Source organism: Dipteris shenzhenensis, chromosome 23 (assembly GCF_047967505.1).
Source record: "Dipteris shenzhenensis isolate YYH24624 ecotype China chromosome 23, Dip_SZ_1.0, whole genome shotgun sequence".
NCBI lineage: Eukaryota > Viridiplantae > Streptophyta > Polypodiopsida > Gleicheniales > Dipteridaceae > Dipteris > Dipteris shenzhenensis.
In genome coordinates this window covers 23,420,887-23,439,543 of record NC_141618.1, presented here as the reverse complement: position 1 = coordinate 23,439,543, position 18,657 = coordinate 23,420,887, and the positions used below count along the sequence as shown (strand labels likewise).

At 43.3% G+C, this 18,657-nt stretch overlaps 1 protein-coding gene across 2 annotated transcripts in view; it reads right to left on the bottom strand.

Annotated features, from left to right (window-relative positions):
• The window catches only part of LOC147887134 (uncharacterized), a 38,114-nt gene extending 23,394 nt beyond the window's left edge, over positions 1-14,720 (bottom strand). Inside the window, exons 1-4 of one of the 2 annotated variants that reach the window (XM_087394578.1) lie at positions 14,542-14,720; positions 14,310-14,456; positions 14,153-14,208; positions 13,884-14,060 (exon numbers count right to left, since the gene is read on the bottom strand). In XM_087394578.1, the coding sequence (XP_087250704.1) occupies positions 13,884-14,060; positions 14,153-14,208; positions 14,310-14,451 (375 nt within the window). In that variant the 5' untranslated portion in view covers positions 14,452-14,456; positions 14,542-14,720. The other variant, XM_087394577.1, reaches the window with a different exon arrangement.
• Between the last annotated feature and the right edge of the window lie 3,937 nt (positions 14,721-18,657).

Below are 18,657 nucleotides of genomic sequence, written 5' to 3'. Positions count from 1 at the left end.
CTTGATGACTTCAATGCACGCACAGGTGATAGACAAGTGGGCCTACTTGACCTTGCATCGCATTCCCTCATAGCACCGGAGCTAGATGTAGGAGAGCTTCGGTAGTGAGGCACTCAACAGACGCACCACACGTGACAAGGTATGGACGATATCTATTGAGTTGGATGCAGTCCATGATTAGATCATTTACAATGGTCTCCATCAATGGCCATCATCACTTGCTTCCCAACATTGCGGGGGGGCAAGTACAGTGGACTACATGCTAGGCCCCTTGTCCTCTACCTCACGGATACACAACTTTACTGTGCCCCTCCCCCACTCGTTGCTGACCACTCATACCTAGCCTTCCATATTTCTACTACTATCTCCCACGCCCACTCGTGCCCAGATCCACTTTGACCGTGTCCTTGATCCAATTTCTGTGAGCCACCTAACCGAGGAGCTCTCAGCCCTACTTGGAGATGATGTAGACCTTGCCCACGCCTCAGATACCCTTGTCTAGGCGGTACAAGACGCTGCCACCAGACCTTTCCCCACAACTCAATCCACACATGTCCCAGATGGGAAGATGCCTCAAAACTCTTGGTTCGAGGACGAGTGCAGAGAGATGAGAGCCCAACTCACACGTGAGCAAGCCTTAGGTAATTCTAACGTCAGCTGAGACGCAGCGGATCTCACAACGATTGGCACATCATAAAAGGCGGGCTTTCCCCACACACCGAATGGGCGAGGTGATTAGATCATTTTGAGAAAAGAAATCCTACAAATTGGATTGGGGCTTCTGTCGGAGGGGAAGCCACCTATTCCCATCACTTATCCAGATGTTTGGCACACATATGCATGCTCTCTCTATGATGTCCTGATGCAGGCACCACCTGATATGTCTTCTATGCCCAGGCCCACTACTTGTCATTTGTTCACTACACAGAATGTGCGAGCTGCACCACGATATGTCCTCTATGCCCAGGCCCAGTACTTGTCATTTGTTCACTGGGCAGAATGTGCGAGCTGCACTCCGCCGGCTCCATAACTCCAGAGCACAAGATCATGAGGAACTACGGACTAAGCACTTTGCACATGGGCAGGAGGTCCTAGCTCCGGTTCTAGCACAGATGTTCAACCATGCTGTATGCCACGGCTTCCCACCTGCTTGGAGCACTACCACCATTGTATCAATACACAAAGCAGGGGACCCCATGGACACTGGGAACTACCGCACTCTCATGATTGGCCACACCTTGGCCAAGGTCATTGGATCGGTACTAGAGAGGGAGATCAGCAGCCACACTGAGGCTCATGGACAGCAGGCTCTAGGGCAGGCAAGATTCCGAAGACAGCACTCCACCTTAGACCACGTCTTTACCTTGAGGGCTTACCATTGAGGAGACGAAATCCAGACGCCAGAAAGTCTACACTTGTTTTGTAGACTTTCGGAAGGCCTTCAATGCTGTCCCCCGATCCCGCATGATCAGGAAGTAGAGAAGCAAATTAAAGAGAGCTGATCTGGGGAGTAATGAGCCTACATGAGCCCGTCAAAGGGAGAGGGAGGCCTATCGGATTAGGTTGAGAGCATGATCAGGGTGAAGCAGAGATGCCCCCCTTAACTGACTCTCTTTAGGCTCTACATTGATGCGATCACATCCTTTATAGACCGCCTAGGAGGCGAGGAATCACTCTTGGCTGACCTGATTATATAGATACTACTAGATGTGAACAACTTAGTCCTTATATCATCCTCACCAGAGGGATTGCAAAGACAGGAGGCCCTAGAGGTGTTCTGTAGAGAGAGGCATCTGACAATTAACCTTGGGAAGACCAAGGTTATGATCTACAACACCCCACGCACAGTGCTTCCCCAATATAGCTTCACTTACCAAGGTGAGCAAGTGGAGATAGTGCAGTCCTACTCATACCTAGGGGCAGTTTTCACAAGGCCAATTTTCACAATGACTCATGCAGTCAAGGAACGACTCAGACAAGGGCGGGTGCTCTGGCTCGACTAGAGAGGCAGTGCTTACAAGCACGTTCTCAGGATCCACCGACGAAGGGCTGGCTTTTCGACACCCTGGTGAGGTCAATTGCCATGTATGCAGCACCTTTTGGAGGAATGATCACTCGGTGACAAAAGTAGAGGAGATTTGAGCTGCTATAGGTGACTATGGGGTCTAGGATGATTCAGAATACGCCCTCACTCCCTCATCAGATAGTACAGGCAGAGTACACCATGACACATGTCCAAGTTGATGCCATTTTTCAGACAGTGACATTCATTCCTCCACAGAATTTAGGCCCTACCCCAATGGAGATTACCGAGGCTAGCACTGGAGTCATCCAAACGGCTAGCAGAGAGCGGGGTTGATACGGTATGATATGCATGCGTATCCACATGGTTTGCCAATCATGATATTCAGATGGACCAGCTTTCCCCCTTTTAGTACAACATGGATCTACCGCCCGAGCCGATCCCACGTGATGAGATTAACCGTATCGTATGGTTAGATCTCCTCTAACTCCATACATCTCGGACGGGGGGGGGGCCACTTCCTGAGAGTATCGAAGGATGGACTCATCATCAGACCCTAGTACCTCAAGGATAGAGAAGTCTCACATGCTTTGAGGATTGCCATTGGACAGATGAGGGTCTCGTTGTAATCGCTAGCTCTCTCTCTCTTGGATGCTCACGCTCGTAATTATCTGCAGAAAAACTCATAAGATCTCTCTCTCTCTCTCTCTCTCTCTCTCTCTCTCTCTCTCTCTCTTTCTCTCTCTCTCTACACACTGCTAGGGCCCAAGACAACATGTCGGGCTGGACCCCCCCCCCCGAAGGTATTTTATTTCTTGAAGAGAGAATCTGTTACAAGAGTTCAGCGTAGAGCTGTCTGATACATAAAAATCCAACACGTGAATCGTTCATTACAAGAGCTTCAAGCTCATTTCAAATTGGCAACATGCCACTTGTCTAAAATCTAGACTAAGTCCTATTACATGCCACTAAGGGCCACTCTGGAGTCTTCAAAGCACTTGGTCACACGAACCGCCTCCTAGATGCTTGTTAGGCTCCCATAGCGCTTAGGAAAATAACTCTTCCTAGTACCTGCAACAATTAATTAAAGCGCACCAACATGGCACCCATTAATTGTTAGCGCTTTGCATGCAAATAACACACTGTGGACTAATTCTAGTCACGGTGGGCGTCCCCACTGAATACATGTGCACACCTAACAAATATAAACATATTTATTTATTTATTTATTCTCCGGTTGACTGGAGCTTTGACCAAGGGTCGAGGCGCCTTAATTATAGCCAAGTCTCTCCAACCGAAGTTGGCACATCTTGGTTAACCGTGGTTAACCCTCTTGGCGCATGCCGAGTCTCGTTGACCGAAGTCAACACTCTCTGACCGTAGTCAGCTCTATAGTTATCTGGTTAACCGCAGTTAACCCTCTTGGTAATAAACCAAGTCTCCCCGACCGAAGTCAGGTTTACTTGACTAGAGTCAAGTATCTTTGACCGTAGTCAATCCTTTGACCATTAAAAGAACTCTTTGACCATAATTAACACATATAAAACTCTTTAATTATGATCAAATAAATGATCAACTGTACTTTGACTTAAGATATTTACATTGTGGTGACATCCCCTCGGCTTCTATTCAGTTGACCTCAACTGAAAAGCTTCCTTGTAAACATCCAAAAGCTGTCGATGGTCGGATAACATGTCTTCGTCCATCCACTTGGCATCTAATGCCGTATAATTCTTGAATTTTACAAGATGCCTGTAAAACTCCTTGTCCTGAGGGCCTTTGCGTACTGTATGGTACACAATTTGCTCGGGCTGAAGGACCTCCTCCAGCTCATCCAGTTCTGGTGGATCCTTTGATACTGGTTCTGTGGGCTCTGGTCCTTGGAATTTCTTTAGAAGACTCACATGGAATGCATTGTGAATCCTCCAATGCTCTGGCAATGCTAACCTGTATGCAACCTCATTTATTCTTTCTGTAACCCTGAAAGGGCCATAGTATCTGGGAGATAACTTTGCATACACTTTCTGTTTGCCTTTAAACTTGCAGAGCCTAGCTTTTTCAAACTTCAAAAGTACCCAATCCCCTTCCTTGAGATCTAACTGTCTCCTATGCTTATCTGCAGCTCTTTTATTTTTCTCTTGAGACCTTTCGATTGCTGTCCGGACTTGGCTGTAAGCTGTCTGGAGGTCTCTCACAAACTGATCAGCTGCAAATGTTTCATCTTTGGTCCTCAATATAGGTGGCAAAATCACCTTCCCATAAATGACCTCAAAAGGGGGTTTCCCTGTAGAGCTATGTACTCTATTATTGTAAGCAAACTCTACCAATGGTAGGTACTTTTCCTAGTCTGAACCTTGGTCACCCACGTAGCATTTCAGCATATCCAATGCTGTAGAATTTGCTATTTCACTTTGACCATCTGTCTGGGGATGGAAAGAAGAAGAAAAATTCAAATTCGTCCCCATGTTATCAAATAAAGCTCTCCAGAATAGACTGGTCATTCTGGGATCTCGATCACTAACAATGGACTTAGGCATACCATGATGCTTAAAGATCTGTGCCATGAAAAGCTTAGCCATATGATCTGCCTTTATGGTTTTGCGAACCGGAATGAAATGAGCTTGCTTGCTGAATCTATCAATGATAGTCCAAATCCCATCATTCCCTGACTTTGATCTTGGCAAATCAAAAATAAAGTCCATTGTAATACTTTCCCATGGTGCCTGAGGCATGGGAAGAGGCATAAGTAGGCCAGGTGCCTTCCGTCTATCATACTTCACTTTCTAACACGTAAGGCATTCAGTAACAAACTTATGTATATATTTCTGCATCCCTGGCCAAAAGAAATACCTCTCTAGTGCTAGAGTTGTTGCTGTAATTCCTCTGTGTCCAGCATAGGGAGGTGCATGGCATTCCTCCAAAATATTTTTCCTCATCTCCTGGGTGATGCATAGGCAATCATCTTTCATTAGATACCCCATCTTTCAGGGAATAGTGACTGGTGGATTGCCCCTCTTGCATTTGCTGTAAAATCTCACCAAAATCTGCATCACTAGCATATTGCTCCCTCATGCCTTCTAGGTCCTGATGATAAGCAATAGTCACATTATTGACCTGAGGTCTTCGGGACAAGGCATCTGCCACTCTATTCCGAATTCCTGGGGTATGGACAATCTGAAAATGATACATTGACATTATTGACCTGAGGTCTTCGGGACAAGGCATCTGCCACTCTATTCCGAATTCCTGGGGTATGGACAATCTGAAAACGATACATTGACAGCATGTTTGACCATTTCATATGCTTCTCGGAAAGCTTGGTCTGAGTCAAAAAGTATTTTAGACTTTGGTGATCTGTTTTAACAGTAAAATATGCACCCAAACGATAGTGCTTCCATGTATGGATGGCATGAATTACAGCCAATAACTCTTTCTCATAGATTCCCACATATCTTTCTGCATCACGCAATCTTTGGCTCTCGTAGGCTACTACATGTCCATTCTGATGTAATGCAGCCCCAACACACTCTCCACAAGCATCGCAATCAACATCAAAAGGTTGATAAAGATCCGGGACTACAAGAATAGGCTCTGTAGTCAACTTCTCCTTGAGTGTATTGAATGCTTTCTTCTGTGATATTCCCCATGTCAAGGCTGCATTTTTCTTAGTAAGGTCATGTAATGGAGGTGCGATATCAGCAAAATGCCTGATAAACCTTCTGTAGTAAGAACACAGGCCTAGGAAACTTAGAACTTCATGCACAGTTTTCAGCTCTGGCCATTCTTGAATGGCACAGATCTTTGCTGGATCCATCTGTATCCCATTCTTAGATATCATATGCCCCAGATAATGGATTTCTTCCAAGAAGAATTCACTTTTCTTGCTGTTTGCATAGAGCTGATGATTTCTCAGCTCTTGAAACACTATAGCAAGATGTTCCTTGTGCTCTTCTTCTGTCTTTGAAAAGACTAGGATATCATCAAAGAAAGTACCCGTGAAATGCCTGTACTTTTGGAAGATGCGATCCATCATTCTATTGAATGTGGCTGGAGCATTTGTCAACCCAAAAGGCATCACTAAGTATTCATACAACCCGAATGTAGTACGGAACGCTATCTTGTGCACATCCTTAGGCTGTATCCTCACTTCGTGATAGCCACTCTTTAAGTCTATCCTGCTGAAAACTGAAGCTCAATTTAACTGATCCAGCACATCATCAATGCGCGGAATAGGGAATCTATTATTGATGGTCATTTTGTTCAGTGCACGATAATCGACGCACATACGGAATGAGCCATCTTTCTTCTGTACTAGCAATACAGGGGAACAAAAAGGAGACGAGCTAGGCTGAATCAACCCTTTGGACAGAAAGTCCTGTACCTGAGCCATAATCTTCTCTCTGAGTCGCACCTCTGAGTCGCACTGACTCTATAAGGTGGTCTGTTTGGTGGCTCACTACCAGGCATTAACTCTATCTGATGATCTTCTGGTCTCTCTGGGGGTAACTCCCCTGGCAAAGCATCGGAAAAGCAATCTTTAAAGTTTACAAGAAAATGAAACTTATCTTTGTCTGCATCATTCATTTCAGCATGCATATCATTCTCTTTTTCTTTTACAAAAACCATGTACGCAGAAATTGCAGACTTTATTACTTTACCACATGTAACATCATTTACAATGGGGATAGTCTCCCCTTTATTCCTGGCAACTAAACGCTGGTTTTTCCCCCTATGCACAAACTCCAGCACTCTTTCAGGAAGAGTCAACTTCACTGCCTTGCGATGAAACCAAGGCATTCCCAAGACTACATCATGATGTTTCAGTGGAGAAATGAAGAAGTCTTCCTGATCCACATAACTCTGTACATGAAGACGGAGCTTCCCTATCAAGGGAGTGACTGGCATAGGATTCCCACAGAATATCTGATCGGCATCCAAAGCCCTGCCCAACTCCTCCCTTTTTATTCCCAGCCTCAGGGCTAGGTCCTCTTAAAATTAGCGCTTGCTGGTCTCTGACTTTGCCCCATGATAGTAGCAATTCTCATTCTTCTGGGTTTGAAACATGACCCAGTATGTCAGGAATTCCTCCTGCCATTGGCTTTTGCGGTCCCCGTGGCTTCTCTGCCTCTTTTCCCTTCGAAGTTGAAGGCTTTTCTGGGCACTAGGCAGCCACATGCCCCTCTTTGCCGCACTTGAAGCATTTCCCATTTCTACGAAATTCAGCTATCTGTTCAGGGGTGAATGGAGATTTGCCTTTATAAGTCTTTGAAAACTGAGTACCCCTCGGCTTCTGAGGCTGAAACCCTTTCTTTTCAACCTTGGGGTACTCTTTCTTTTCTGATTTTGAAAAATCAGTTTTCTTTCTTTCAGCACGTCCTGCATTCAAGGATAGTACTGTAGATGGATCTTGTAACAGCACAAGACTAGCTACTGAAGCTGAATGCATAAGGTCTTGAATGTTCTTTGCCTCCAAAGCATTTACTACTGCCTGAATTATTGGACTGAGACCTGCTCTATACTTTCTCTTTTGGGTTCCTTTGGAGATCTTTTTGAAAGGTGCAACCTGCAAATAAGCATCCCAAAACTTTTGGTTGTACACATCCACTGTATCTCCTGCATCCATATGCAAACTGTCCCAATCTTGAAGAACATGGTCTCTAAACTGTTTAAGCATAAACTGCTAGTAGAAGGCTTTCTTGAAGTCCTTCCACTTCTTTCGGGCTGACCCATCTGTGGTCTATGCACTAGCTGTCGCTATCAAGTGCAAACTGACCATTCTTAACTTAGAGGATTCTGAAAACTTTTCTGTACCGAATGCAACATCAAACTGCCTGATGAACTGCAATGCTTTGTCTGTATGACCATACTGTCCATTGTAGGTCATAAACTTGACAGATTTACCTCCCTCTTTGAATTCCTTGGTCTCTCTGGAAGACACTCTCTTCCTAGACTTCTTGTGTTTCCTTCTTTTCCTTGATGGTTTATCTGATTAAGAAGAAGATATAGAAGTCGAACTCGAGGTAGACGGTGATGGACTAGCAGATCGGTGATGATGCCTCGATCTCTTCCTACTATGAGACCGTCCCCTATGAGATCTCTCTTTCTCTGGCTGTACACGAGAGTGTCCTCTGGCATTGGCACGTCATATACTGCATTAGGCATAGCTTCTGAAACAAATGCTGAGAGTGCGTACCATCTGCTCAAATTCTTGCTGAGTTTGCTGCACACTTCTCTGTCTTGGATGTACATCCCTATCTTGTGAATCCCGCTGGATAGGCGACTGAGCCATTTTCTTACAACTTGTCTGAGATCTGCAAGTTTCTCACACACACTATGTATGCAACTGATGCACACTGCCTTTGCTTTTCAAAGAGAAATTTTACCTCAACAAAAGGTGTCTTGCATTCACAATCTATGCCAAAACTGGGCTGTCAGCTCAAGGCATATATCCACAAAGTTGCCAAGGCATCAACAACTATATTGCCCCTTTTCTGGCTGCTACGGAAAGCACTCAGAATGCATCTGATTCCCTTTTTCTGAACACAAAGGCATGCATTTTCTCTTTTTCTGCAAATCTCTGATTTTTCCTCTGATCTCTGCTGTTCCTGACAGTAAAAGTCTGACAGGTAGGTGAAATCTGCTAGCAGAAACAGTCTCTGCAACTGTCTCTCTCTTTTTCTCTTTCTTTTTTTTTTGAAACAGTAACCAGATGGAGTAACTGGCTGGTTACTCTAACCAGACTGACTGGTTCTGGTCTGGTTAGTCTGCAACTAGACTAACTAGACTGGTCACAGTCTAGTTACACCAACCTGACTGGTCTGGTTAGGCCAGATTAACTGGACCAATGTTGAACTAACTGGGTACTGGTTCAACTAACCAGAGTTAACTAGCTGTAGTTAACTTAACCACGGTTTCACTAAGCACAGGTCAACCATCCAAGATTAACTGTACCAGGGTTAGTCTAACCATTGGTTTGCCATCTCAGCAGTCCAGCTGGCTGCCACATCAGCAGCTGCCTATCTGCCACGTCAGCTGCATGCGCTGCCACATCATCATTGCACGTGTGGACGACACGTCAGCTGGACCTGCTGGCTGCCACGTCAGCTGTCTGTCAGGCCTGCCACGTGTCCTGCGCCACGTCAGCTCTGCAAACTTGCCCAAACCTTGGCAAAGATTTCCGTCGAGAGCATCGCGCCTCAGAGACCATCACGCGTCGCGGGCTTTTGCGTCTCTGCGTGAAGGTCCGTCAGCCAGCCTTCTGGAGAGTCGAGACCGTCCGTCGCGAAATCTTCTGCATACTCTTATTCTCCAAAAGAACTTTGGAGTGGTGAGGCTTATTGCGTCATGACTTACGCCAACATGGAGACATCTCGTCACGTGAAGGAAAGAGCCCGATTTATATCTGTTGCGCCTTGGCTGGCCTCTTCAAAAGCTCCGTGGGCATCTATTGGCAGGTCCCGCGTGGATTTCAAGCCCCAAAATTACAGTCATTCGATTACTGCAATATTTACACCTCTGCTAGTGTAATCCGTGATACAGCAGATAATGAAGCTTAGCGCCATATCTAGCAACATCGTCAAACGGGCCAAGTGTTTCAGCGTAGAATTGCCACGCTAGCCTTCATAGCTTTAGATCGTCACCCTCTTCAAAAAGAAGGCGAGTCCAGCTCTAATACCAATGTAATCGCTAGCTCTCTCTCTCTTGGATGCTCACACTCGTAATTATCTGCAGAAAACTCATAAGAGCTCTCTCTCTCTCTACACACTGCTAGGGCCCAGGACAACATGTCGGGCTGGACCCCCCCCCCCAAGGTATTTTATTTCTTGAAGGGAGAATCTGTAACAAGAGTTCAGCATAGAGCTGTCTGATACATAAAAATCCAAAACGTGAATCATTCATTACAAGAGCTTCAAGCTCATTTCAAATTGGCAACATGCCACTTGTCTAAAATCTAGACTAAGTCCTATTACATGCCACTAAGGGCCACTCTGGAGTCTTCAAAGCACTTGGTCACACGAACCGCCTCCTAGATGCTTGCTAGGCTCCCATAGCGCTTAGGAAAATAACTCTTCAACACTTTATTAAAGCGCACCACCACGGCACCCATTAATTGTTAGCGCTTTGCATGCAAATAACACATTGTGGACTAATTCTAGTCACGGTGGGCGTCCCCACTGAATACATGTGCACACCTAACAAATATAAAAATATATATATATTTATTCTCTGGTTGACCGGAGTCAACACTCTTGATCATAACTAAGGAGCTTTGACCAAGGGTCGAGGCGCCTTAATTATAGCCAAGTCTCTCCAACCGAAGTTGGCACATCTTGGTTAACCGTGGTTAACCCTCTTGGCGCATGCCAAGTCTCGTTGATCGAAGTCAACACTCTCTGACCGTAGTCAGCTCTGTAGTTCTCTGGTTAACCGCACTTAACCCTCTTGGTACTAAACCAAGTCTCCCCGACCGAAGTCAGGTTTACTTGACTAGAGCCAAGTATCTTTGACCGTAGTCAATCCTTTGACCATTAAAAGAACTCTTTGACCATAATTAACACATATAAAACTCTTTAATTATGATCAAATAAATGGTCCCTTTATAATTAACACATATAAAACTCTTTAATTAAAAGAACTCTTTGACTTAGGATATTTACATTGTGGTGACACTCGTCCCATCAACTGAGGATTGAGACAGGGAGAGCTGCAAGTATACCCAGAGAGCAGCGGATCTCCAGCTTATGCATGTTGGAGGTCGTCGAGACAGAGTAGCATTTTCTACATCTCTACCCAAGCTATTATGAGATCCGGGGATGATACCACTGCCTCTTTCAAGAGGGGAAGGGCTTTGGTCCACTCTCACGGTTGATTCACTTCTATGACCAGGTCTACATTGGACTCTATTTGCTTGAGATGTGACGACACAGAGAGACATTGTTGCGAAAGATCAGAGAGCAGCAGGTGTTGACCACACCATAGGCTACTAAGGCAGACTGAGCACAAAAACATGTCATAGACTTACTATGCATTTGAATGAGCTCTAGGACATAGCGGGGTGGAGGAGGAGGAGCTAGCTGATATGAGGGCAGCACAGATTAGCAGAGAGCGGAGACAACGCTTCCAAGCGAGGAGTGCAGAGACCACACACAACACAGAGAGGGACCAGAGCACATACGATTGAGGTGGCCTATCTTAGCCCTCCTCAGAGGGGACCGCCAGAGATGAGGCACCACTCTTGATAGCCCACCAGTCAAGCAGACCATGCCCTTCGCCGCAGAGCGAGACGGCTCAACACATGTAAATCCGAGATGTCCTCGCAGCTCACCGAAGAGCCACCACGGTGCTGGGTTTCGGATTATAAGCCTCAGCTTTCATTTTGTATTTAAGATTTGAGTTTTGTCTGAGCTATTTAGCTCTTTAGCTTTATCTTAGCATAGTACTCAGCAAAGGCCCTAGCGCGCCCTTTGCTTCAGCCCCTCCACGCTTGTATGAGCTATTTTCACTTGATGTACATTGTCCGATAGGCCCGCGAGGCCTCCCAAGGATGTTAATCAATTTGGATGTTACTCTCTCTCTCTCTCTCTCTCTCTCTCTCTACCAGATCACATGGACCCCCACGAGATGAGGCCTCGACATGACCGTGACCCGAAGCCTGTGACCCAACTCAGACAGAGGGTTGACACACAGATCACACTTGGAGACATCCCCTCCCCGTTTAGAGTCGGAGCCCGCCGACTGACAGGGGTCACAGTAGCCCTGGTTAGATGTAGAGCTACGACCAGGAGACGTGCCAGGACTGTACCTTTGAGTGGCCAACAGCACTCTATTGCCCATTTCATGCCCCCATTGCCTCATCCACCCTGATGTCCTGTTGCTGCTCATGATGATGATGATGTTGATGATGATGATGATGCTGAGATTGATTTATAGTCGGCTATTGACATGACTATGTTGTACTTACGACTTAGTACTACCATTCTGTATTTTTGCATTTAGCATTGGTGTGGATGCTCGTTTAGTAGCTCCACTACCACAACTCGTTTGTACCAAGTTTTTCACAGTCCCATAGACCCATCGGTCTTCCGAAGACTTAAATAAACTCTCTCTCTCTCTCTCTCTCTCTCTCATCTTGCTATGGACATTATTATTTTAGTCAAGTGTGACTATGGCAAAGTACTCCATAGGAGTGCACCGGACGCGACGGGAGCCCTAGTGGATACTTTGTGTGGTTAGTTGGGGACGCCTGACTAGCTTGTGTTTCGCCATGCTAGATGATCGGTATTGTGGGTGATTCCATGTTAATATTAATGTTGCTAGTGTTATTGGTGTTGTGCTTGATTATTGTACTTTGAGCGCGGTTATGTTAGGATCGATTGATTCGGTGATTCGTTCAATCGATTGTTAATAACTAATGTAATTGACGGCTTGAGTACAGGTGATGGAATTTATAGCGAGGATTGGAGTTAGTGCAAGGGTACCGATCGAGGTGTCGCACAGCGCATTATGTATGGCCATGGGCCAATTTTGTATTTGCTTTATTATTGCAAGTTTGAGCAATATATTTTATAGTGGACATAATTCATTTTGGGTCCTGAGAAGGCCATGTAAAGCAAATTCCTCATTTTTGGATGAGAGGGATAATTTTGGCTCCTTAGTGCTTTTATGAAATATCATAAATACTCTAGATGGGGAAGCGTGAGCCACTCATCTAGGGGGGGAAGATTGTACCCAGTCTGATGTTGCTTTCGTGGTGTGATTGTGTTCTTCTTCTCCAAATGATTAAGTGGTGAATTTGTCTGAAAAGAATTACCTTCTTGGTTTCAGCCCCTATATTTGGACAAGCTGTCTGAGAAACCAAACACGGAGATGTCTTTCTACAGGAGAGACATCAAGCCCACGCTGAACATGAATACCCTCCCAGGATGTTCTCGTTTGGAAAGGTATCCAAAGAGGAAAGAACATGCAATATATGCCAAGGATACAACGTAGAGGAAAAATACATGTGTGCGTGTGTGCACAACATGCACACGCGCATGCGCACACACACACAATTGAAGAATTAACACTTATTATGAAGTTGCAAAGCCTAACAAAACCTTGAAGAAGAACGTCCAGCACCTGGCATGTGTGCAATCTTCAATAGCAGAATAAAAATTTAAGAGAACCAAAACTGGAAGCGTGCAATTTGCCACACTTGCATTCAGACATTGCCATCATGCAGGTTTGGATTGCAACCACTTTTCTGCAGGCAAAGAATAGCCTTAGCCATCACAGCCGCTAGCAATAGAAAGCACAGTAAACCACATGCACTCCTCGGGATCTCATCCCACCCTATACTTTGTAGATACGCTTTCATCAATTTCAAAGTGCAAAGGCAATTGGAAGATAAAGCTGCTTAGGCCATGTACCACTACGAAGCATAACTTAAAAGTTTAAACCAGCACTCATCAGGATACCTAGAGAGACGTGCATATCCACTAATACATCAGAAAATACATCAATGAGAAAGGTTTATCCCCCGTTTTGTGGTCATAGACACATTCCACATGCATTTGTCTTCACTTTATAATACCCGACTCACAAAACTTTAATCTATAAACTGGGCAGTTCCTAGCATCGACGGCATGGAATCATGAGTCACATGGAAATGCCCACTGGAGCTTCTTCACGCCTCTCTCTAGCCAAAGGGCACGAGATGCTACTCGACCATTACATTTATACACAGACTAGTACTAGAAAAGGCACTCAAAATCTCTTCATCCAAGTAGTATAATTTAGCCTGCCCTATAAGACCAAGAACACTAGTACTAGAAAAGGCAGAATATCAGCACAAGGGAAGCTAGTAGATGTGTTTACGAACCTGCTTTATCTTTTTTAATATTGCTTGAACGGACCTTTTCTCTTCCTCTTTCTTTCGAGTCCCCTTGCCTCGGTCGCTAGGGGTAGGGACCATGGTCAAAGGAGAGCGGACGGGCTGCTCTTTTCCATCCGGCAGCGGGCTCAGCAACGGATTCGTCAAAGTACCGATATCACGTACCTTTGACAATAAAGGTTCTACTAGTCAGATAAATGACAGCAAATTTTCAGAGAGTTTTTGAAACGCTCCGAGAAATGTAAATGTGAGAATACCAGTTTGTGCTGCAGCTGTTGACTAAAAGCAAGCCCAACAGAAAGCGGATACTTGTCTGTACGAGGGGAAACAAAGCATTGCAATGTCAAGAAATTGTCCAGAAAACTCCAAATACGAAGTGATGGAGAGGGAGATGGTAAACATAAAGGTGGTTACCATGTGAACAAACGTCAAGAAGCGAGTCTCTAGAGTTCAGAGAGGAGATGTGGCGTGAGATTGCTGAGGATGGTAAAGTTGGTGCCGAATCCAAGGGCTTGATTCGTTGCAAAAGAGGCAACAAACGGCGCCAACCCCCCATCTTGCCTGCAGGCATCGAATCAGTGATGAGACACAAGAACTTAACATCAAACCTAGCAATCCACGAACCACTGACGCCAAATCAAAGGACCTTAACAACTTGATCAAAATCGCCACTGCTTCTCCAGCATCATTTGCACATGGGTTTTGTGTGATGTGCAAAATCCGAGTTGCGATGGAGGTGGAACCAAAGGTTTGCCTTCTAGCTTTACAGACTAGTGCACCATGAGCACTAACATTTACTTCCAATACTAGTACTGAACCCTTGCTTTGCACTCCCCATCTCAAGGTGGATCTTTGATTCTTACATAAATTGCTAATCAATTCACCTTTCATATTAAGTATTAACCCATGGCTCTCACACCTTCCATCTCCTCCTTCCTCCCGAAGGTGACCTTCCATCGCCTCCATTCCCTGACCTTCTATCTCCTCCTTGCCCCTAAAGCTGCCTCTTGTCTTTCCACCTCCTCCCCCCTTCCAAGCCTCCATCCAAGTGCTCCTCTTTTGTGACATGTGGTAGGCTCTTCTCCTCCGAGCTGCCACGTGTCCTCTCTTCTTTTTTTGGGTGTATGTGGTTAATAGGTTAAAGATACCCACCCATGCTAGAGATCAGTAGGTCGCGATGGAGATCTCGATGCATTCAAGGCACCATGGGCTAACATGGGCAACTTTGATATGTAAACGGCCTTACCCATTGTAGGGAGTGTATTCCCTTTTCCACATTTTATGAGCAATATTACTCTTCCACCTACAACCCACATCAGAGATCAGATGGTCGCAAGGGAGAGAGAGACATGCACATGCGCAGCTCTAGAAGGGCGATTTTTTTAAGCATTGATCTTGTCCAAACAGCTCCTTGAATCGATTTATGTTTTAAGCATTGCATGAAGGTGGGGGGTGAAGACAAAAACCAATGGAGGGATTGGAGATCGGCTAGAGATTCCGCATACTCTACGAGCGTACTTAATATTGGCCAAAATCTTGATGTTAACGGAGCAATTTGGAGGTCCTACTTTGCAAGCGAGAAAGAAGGAGCTATCATGAGAATGGGTGAAAATTGATGCTCTAGTAACTAGCATGAGCTTGTGCAGGGTGTGGGAACGCACCTTAGCAAAGAACCTCATTTTCCACTTGTTTTTTAATTAAAAGAAACAAATATTAGAACGTGTAACTTTAAAAAGAGCACTAACACCGAATCCTATTTGCATTTATTTTAATCATTTCACATACTATTGTACCTCACATACTTTAAAAAGAGCACTAACACCTAATCCTATTTGCATTTATTTTAATCATTTCACATACTATTGTACCTCACCAATGGTCCCTTCTTGTTTTGGATCTCCTTCGTTTGTTTTGTCTATGAATAGCACACCTTCTTCTTTGTTTGGAATGTAGGCACAAGTGGACTGATAGTGAATTGCCTTCTTAACAGTCATCCTCTCTTGTTCTCTCTAAATGAGCAATGACCTTTCCTCCCAATGTGAGCAATGTCCTTCTATTGTCAATTGGTACTCGGATGAAAAAATACATGACACAAGTTAAAAGGTATGTAACACAATGGAAAAGAAAGCCAACAAATTGCAAAATTATATTTATGGGTTTAACATGCACCATGAAGGAAATGGGAGAACTTCATTTTTTTCTTAGCATAGGAATGTGGAGAGATGACAATGACATTATGCTCACATAGGACGGCAAATATACCCAAAAATATCACCAACAGTTTCATTTACATGGTTGCCAGCCACCCCCTACTCATATACAGTGCAACATCAAATTGTCAACCAAAAAGACTCATCACCATGTGGCCAAAAGATTCCTAGAATACTTGAAATTTCAAAAATTGAAAATTTTTTAAAGTACCAACCATGCTCTATTCCTACAATAAAAAATTTTAAGTTGTCCACTATTCAACACAAGAACAAGTTACAGATAACTTCACAAAGCCACTTTATCTTGTCAGTTTGTCATACATTTAACAATGGCTTGGCATTTGATAGCTACAACTTAAGTTGGGGAAGCTATGTTTAAGTTGTACTTTACGTATATAATTCCACTGCAAAGTCACTCTGGTCATGCACATACATATTTCCTAGATTTTCTTTTCTATTACCTTTATAGCCATATGCAACTTTTTTATTTTAGAAAATCTAAAAACATTTTGTAATGCACCATATAGCTTAATTTACAAGGGGTGTTGAGAATGTTGTAAATTGCACTGTATACTAAGGTCTAGAGAGGACCTTGAGAGGGGGCTTTGGAAAACCCTAATCTGAATGCATAAGATGTATATATTCTCATTTGCCTTCATTTGCAAGCTAGTGTATAATTAGCTATCTTGTGTGCACTCCTCTCTCTCTCTCTCTCTCTCTCTCTCTCTCTCTCTCTCTCTCTCTTTCTCTCTCTCTCTCTCTCTCTCTCTCTCTCTCTCTATTTATCTATCTATCTGTCTATCTTTAAATATTCTAATAATTGTCATATGTTATTAGAACTCATTTTGAGTTTTTGTGTATGATATTCAATTCATTATCTCTACTATGAGTATAGAACCTTTGCCAAAAGATGAGTGGATTTTGCCTATGTGTCTAACGGTACTTTCCACCTTCCCCAATAATATTTCCCCCCACTATTTGTCGAATAAAATTTTTGCACCACTTATCCCTAAAATTAATGTTACTAGAGCAAAGTCCTAAAAGGCTTGATAGTATGATTGTTGTTTTGCTTTTTGGAAATTTTTACCCTTTGAAACAATGTTTTCGATAATGTTGTTTTGAAAAAGATTCTCTACTTATTCAAGCCCTTTGGTATTTCATTGTTAACCCTACTAAATTTGTTAACCCTACTTCATTGTTGACCCTACTCAATTTTTAAAGGCATTATTTTAAATAGAATTTTGCACTATTTTTTTGAAACCTTTACTTTGTATTGTCTCATCATTTTTTATATTTGGTGGTAGCTCCAATTAGTCTAGCTTGCTCCTAGATTCTGGTCATTGGGATAATAACCATAGGTCTTCCTTGATGTCTACCTTCCCCCTGCATCATGCATTGTACTCACTTTCATGTTTGTGGGATGGTGACATGCGAGTGGACCTACTTTGAAATTTGCTAAAGCTTTGAGCTCCCTCAATGCATTGATTACACCTAGTTTTTGCTGAAGAAAGTAGATTTAGGTTTTCTTTCAAAGAAAGTGATGGAAGATAAAGCACTATTGAAGGATGCATTTAAGTCATAATATCTAGAGCCTATTAATGCTCTTAGAGCATGAAATGGGACAAAGAGATTCACATACATTTTTTTAAAAGTATACCTTTAGTGAATTTTTGAAAACCCTTCTTGCTCATGTGACATATGATTGCTCATGAAATTTTGAGTGTGGTGCATACCATTTATGCTCATATGACATATGATTGCTTACATGAAAGTCAAACCACCAATACTTTCATCATTGTTTAAATGATTTAAACTTTCATGAATTTTGTGCATTTGAAGAACCCAAATTTGAACTTAGTTATCCTGAGTTGACTTTGATTTTGCTCATTGGAAAAGTTGATCTTTCATTTAAGTTTTGATGATGGTATTGATTTGATTTCTATTTTAATTGTACCATCCTATAGAAATATCCCTTTCTTTATTAATACATTCCTATATATACTCCCCTTGCAAGATTTCCTTGGTTTGCAATTTATCAAACAATTACACATCGCACAAGCAATGTGTCCATGTTCATTGGACTTAGACTACTATGCAATGGGTTGGTCATGTGGAGAAATGCTAGGTTTCTCATTAATTGTGCCACACATGATGATGATAAATCATAGTCTTATACGGTATCACGCTTGGAGAAATGTCAACAAAGTTTCACAAAAGAAAATCCTCTATAGCATGCTGGTACGTCTTGAGTAGGCTATGTGCTTATAAGATTAATGCAATATGATATGCTTTATCAGCTCTTTCCTTCATTAATTGAGAAGTGTTATAATTCGAACATTTGAAAGTTGAACATTTGAATATCAAGGATTATTGGCAACTTGTAAAATACATAACTATGACATCCTGTATTCACAATTTTTAAGAATTTTGATTGTTTCTTTAAAATAATTTATGCATTTGAGGCTTAGATTTATTTCCATGCTTACTAGCAAAACGTTCATGCCTTGGTCTATTGAGGATTCATCTCAACATCATGTTTATAATGTGCATAG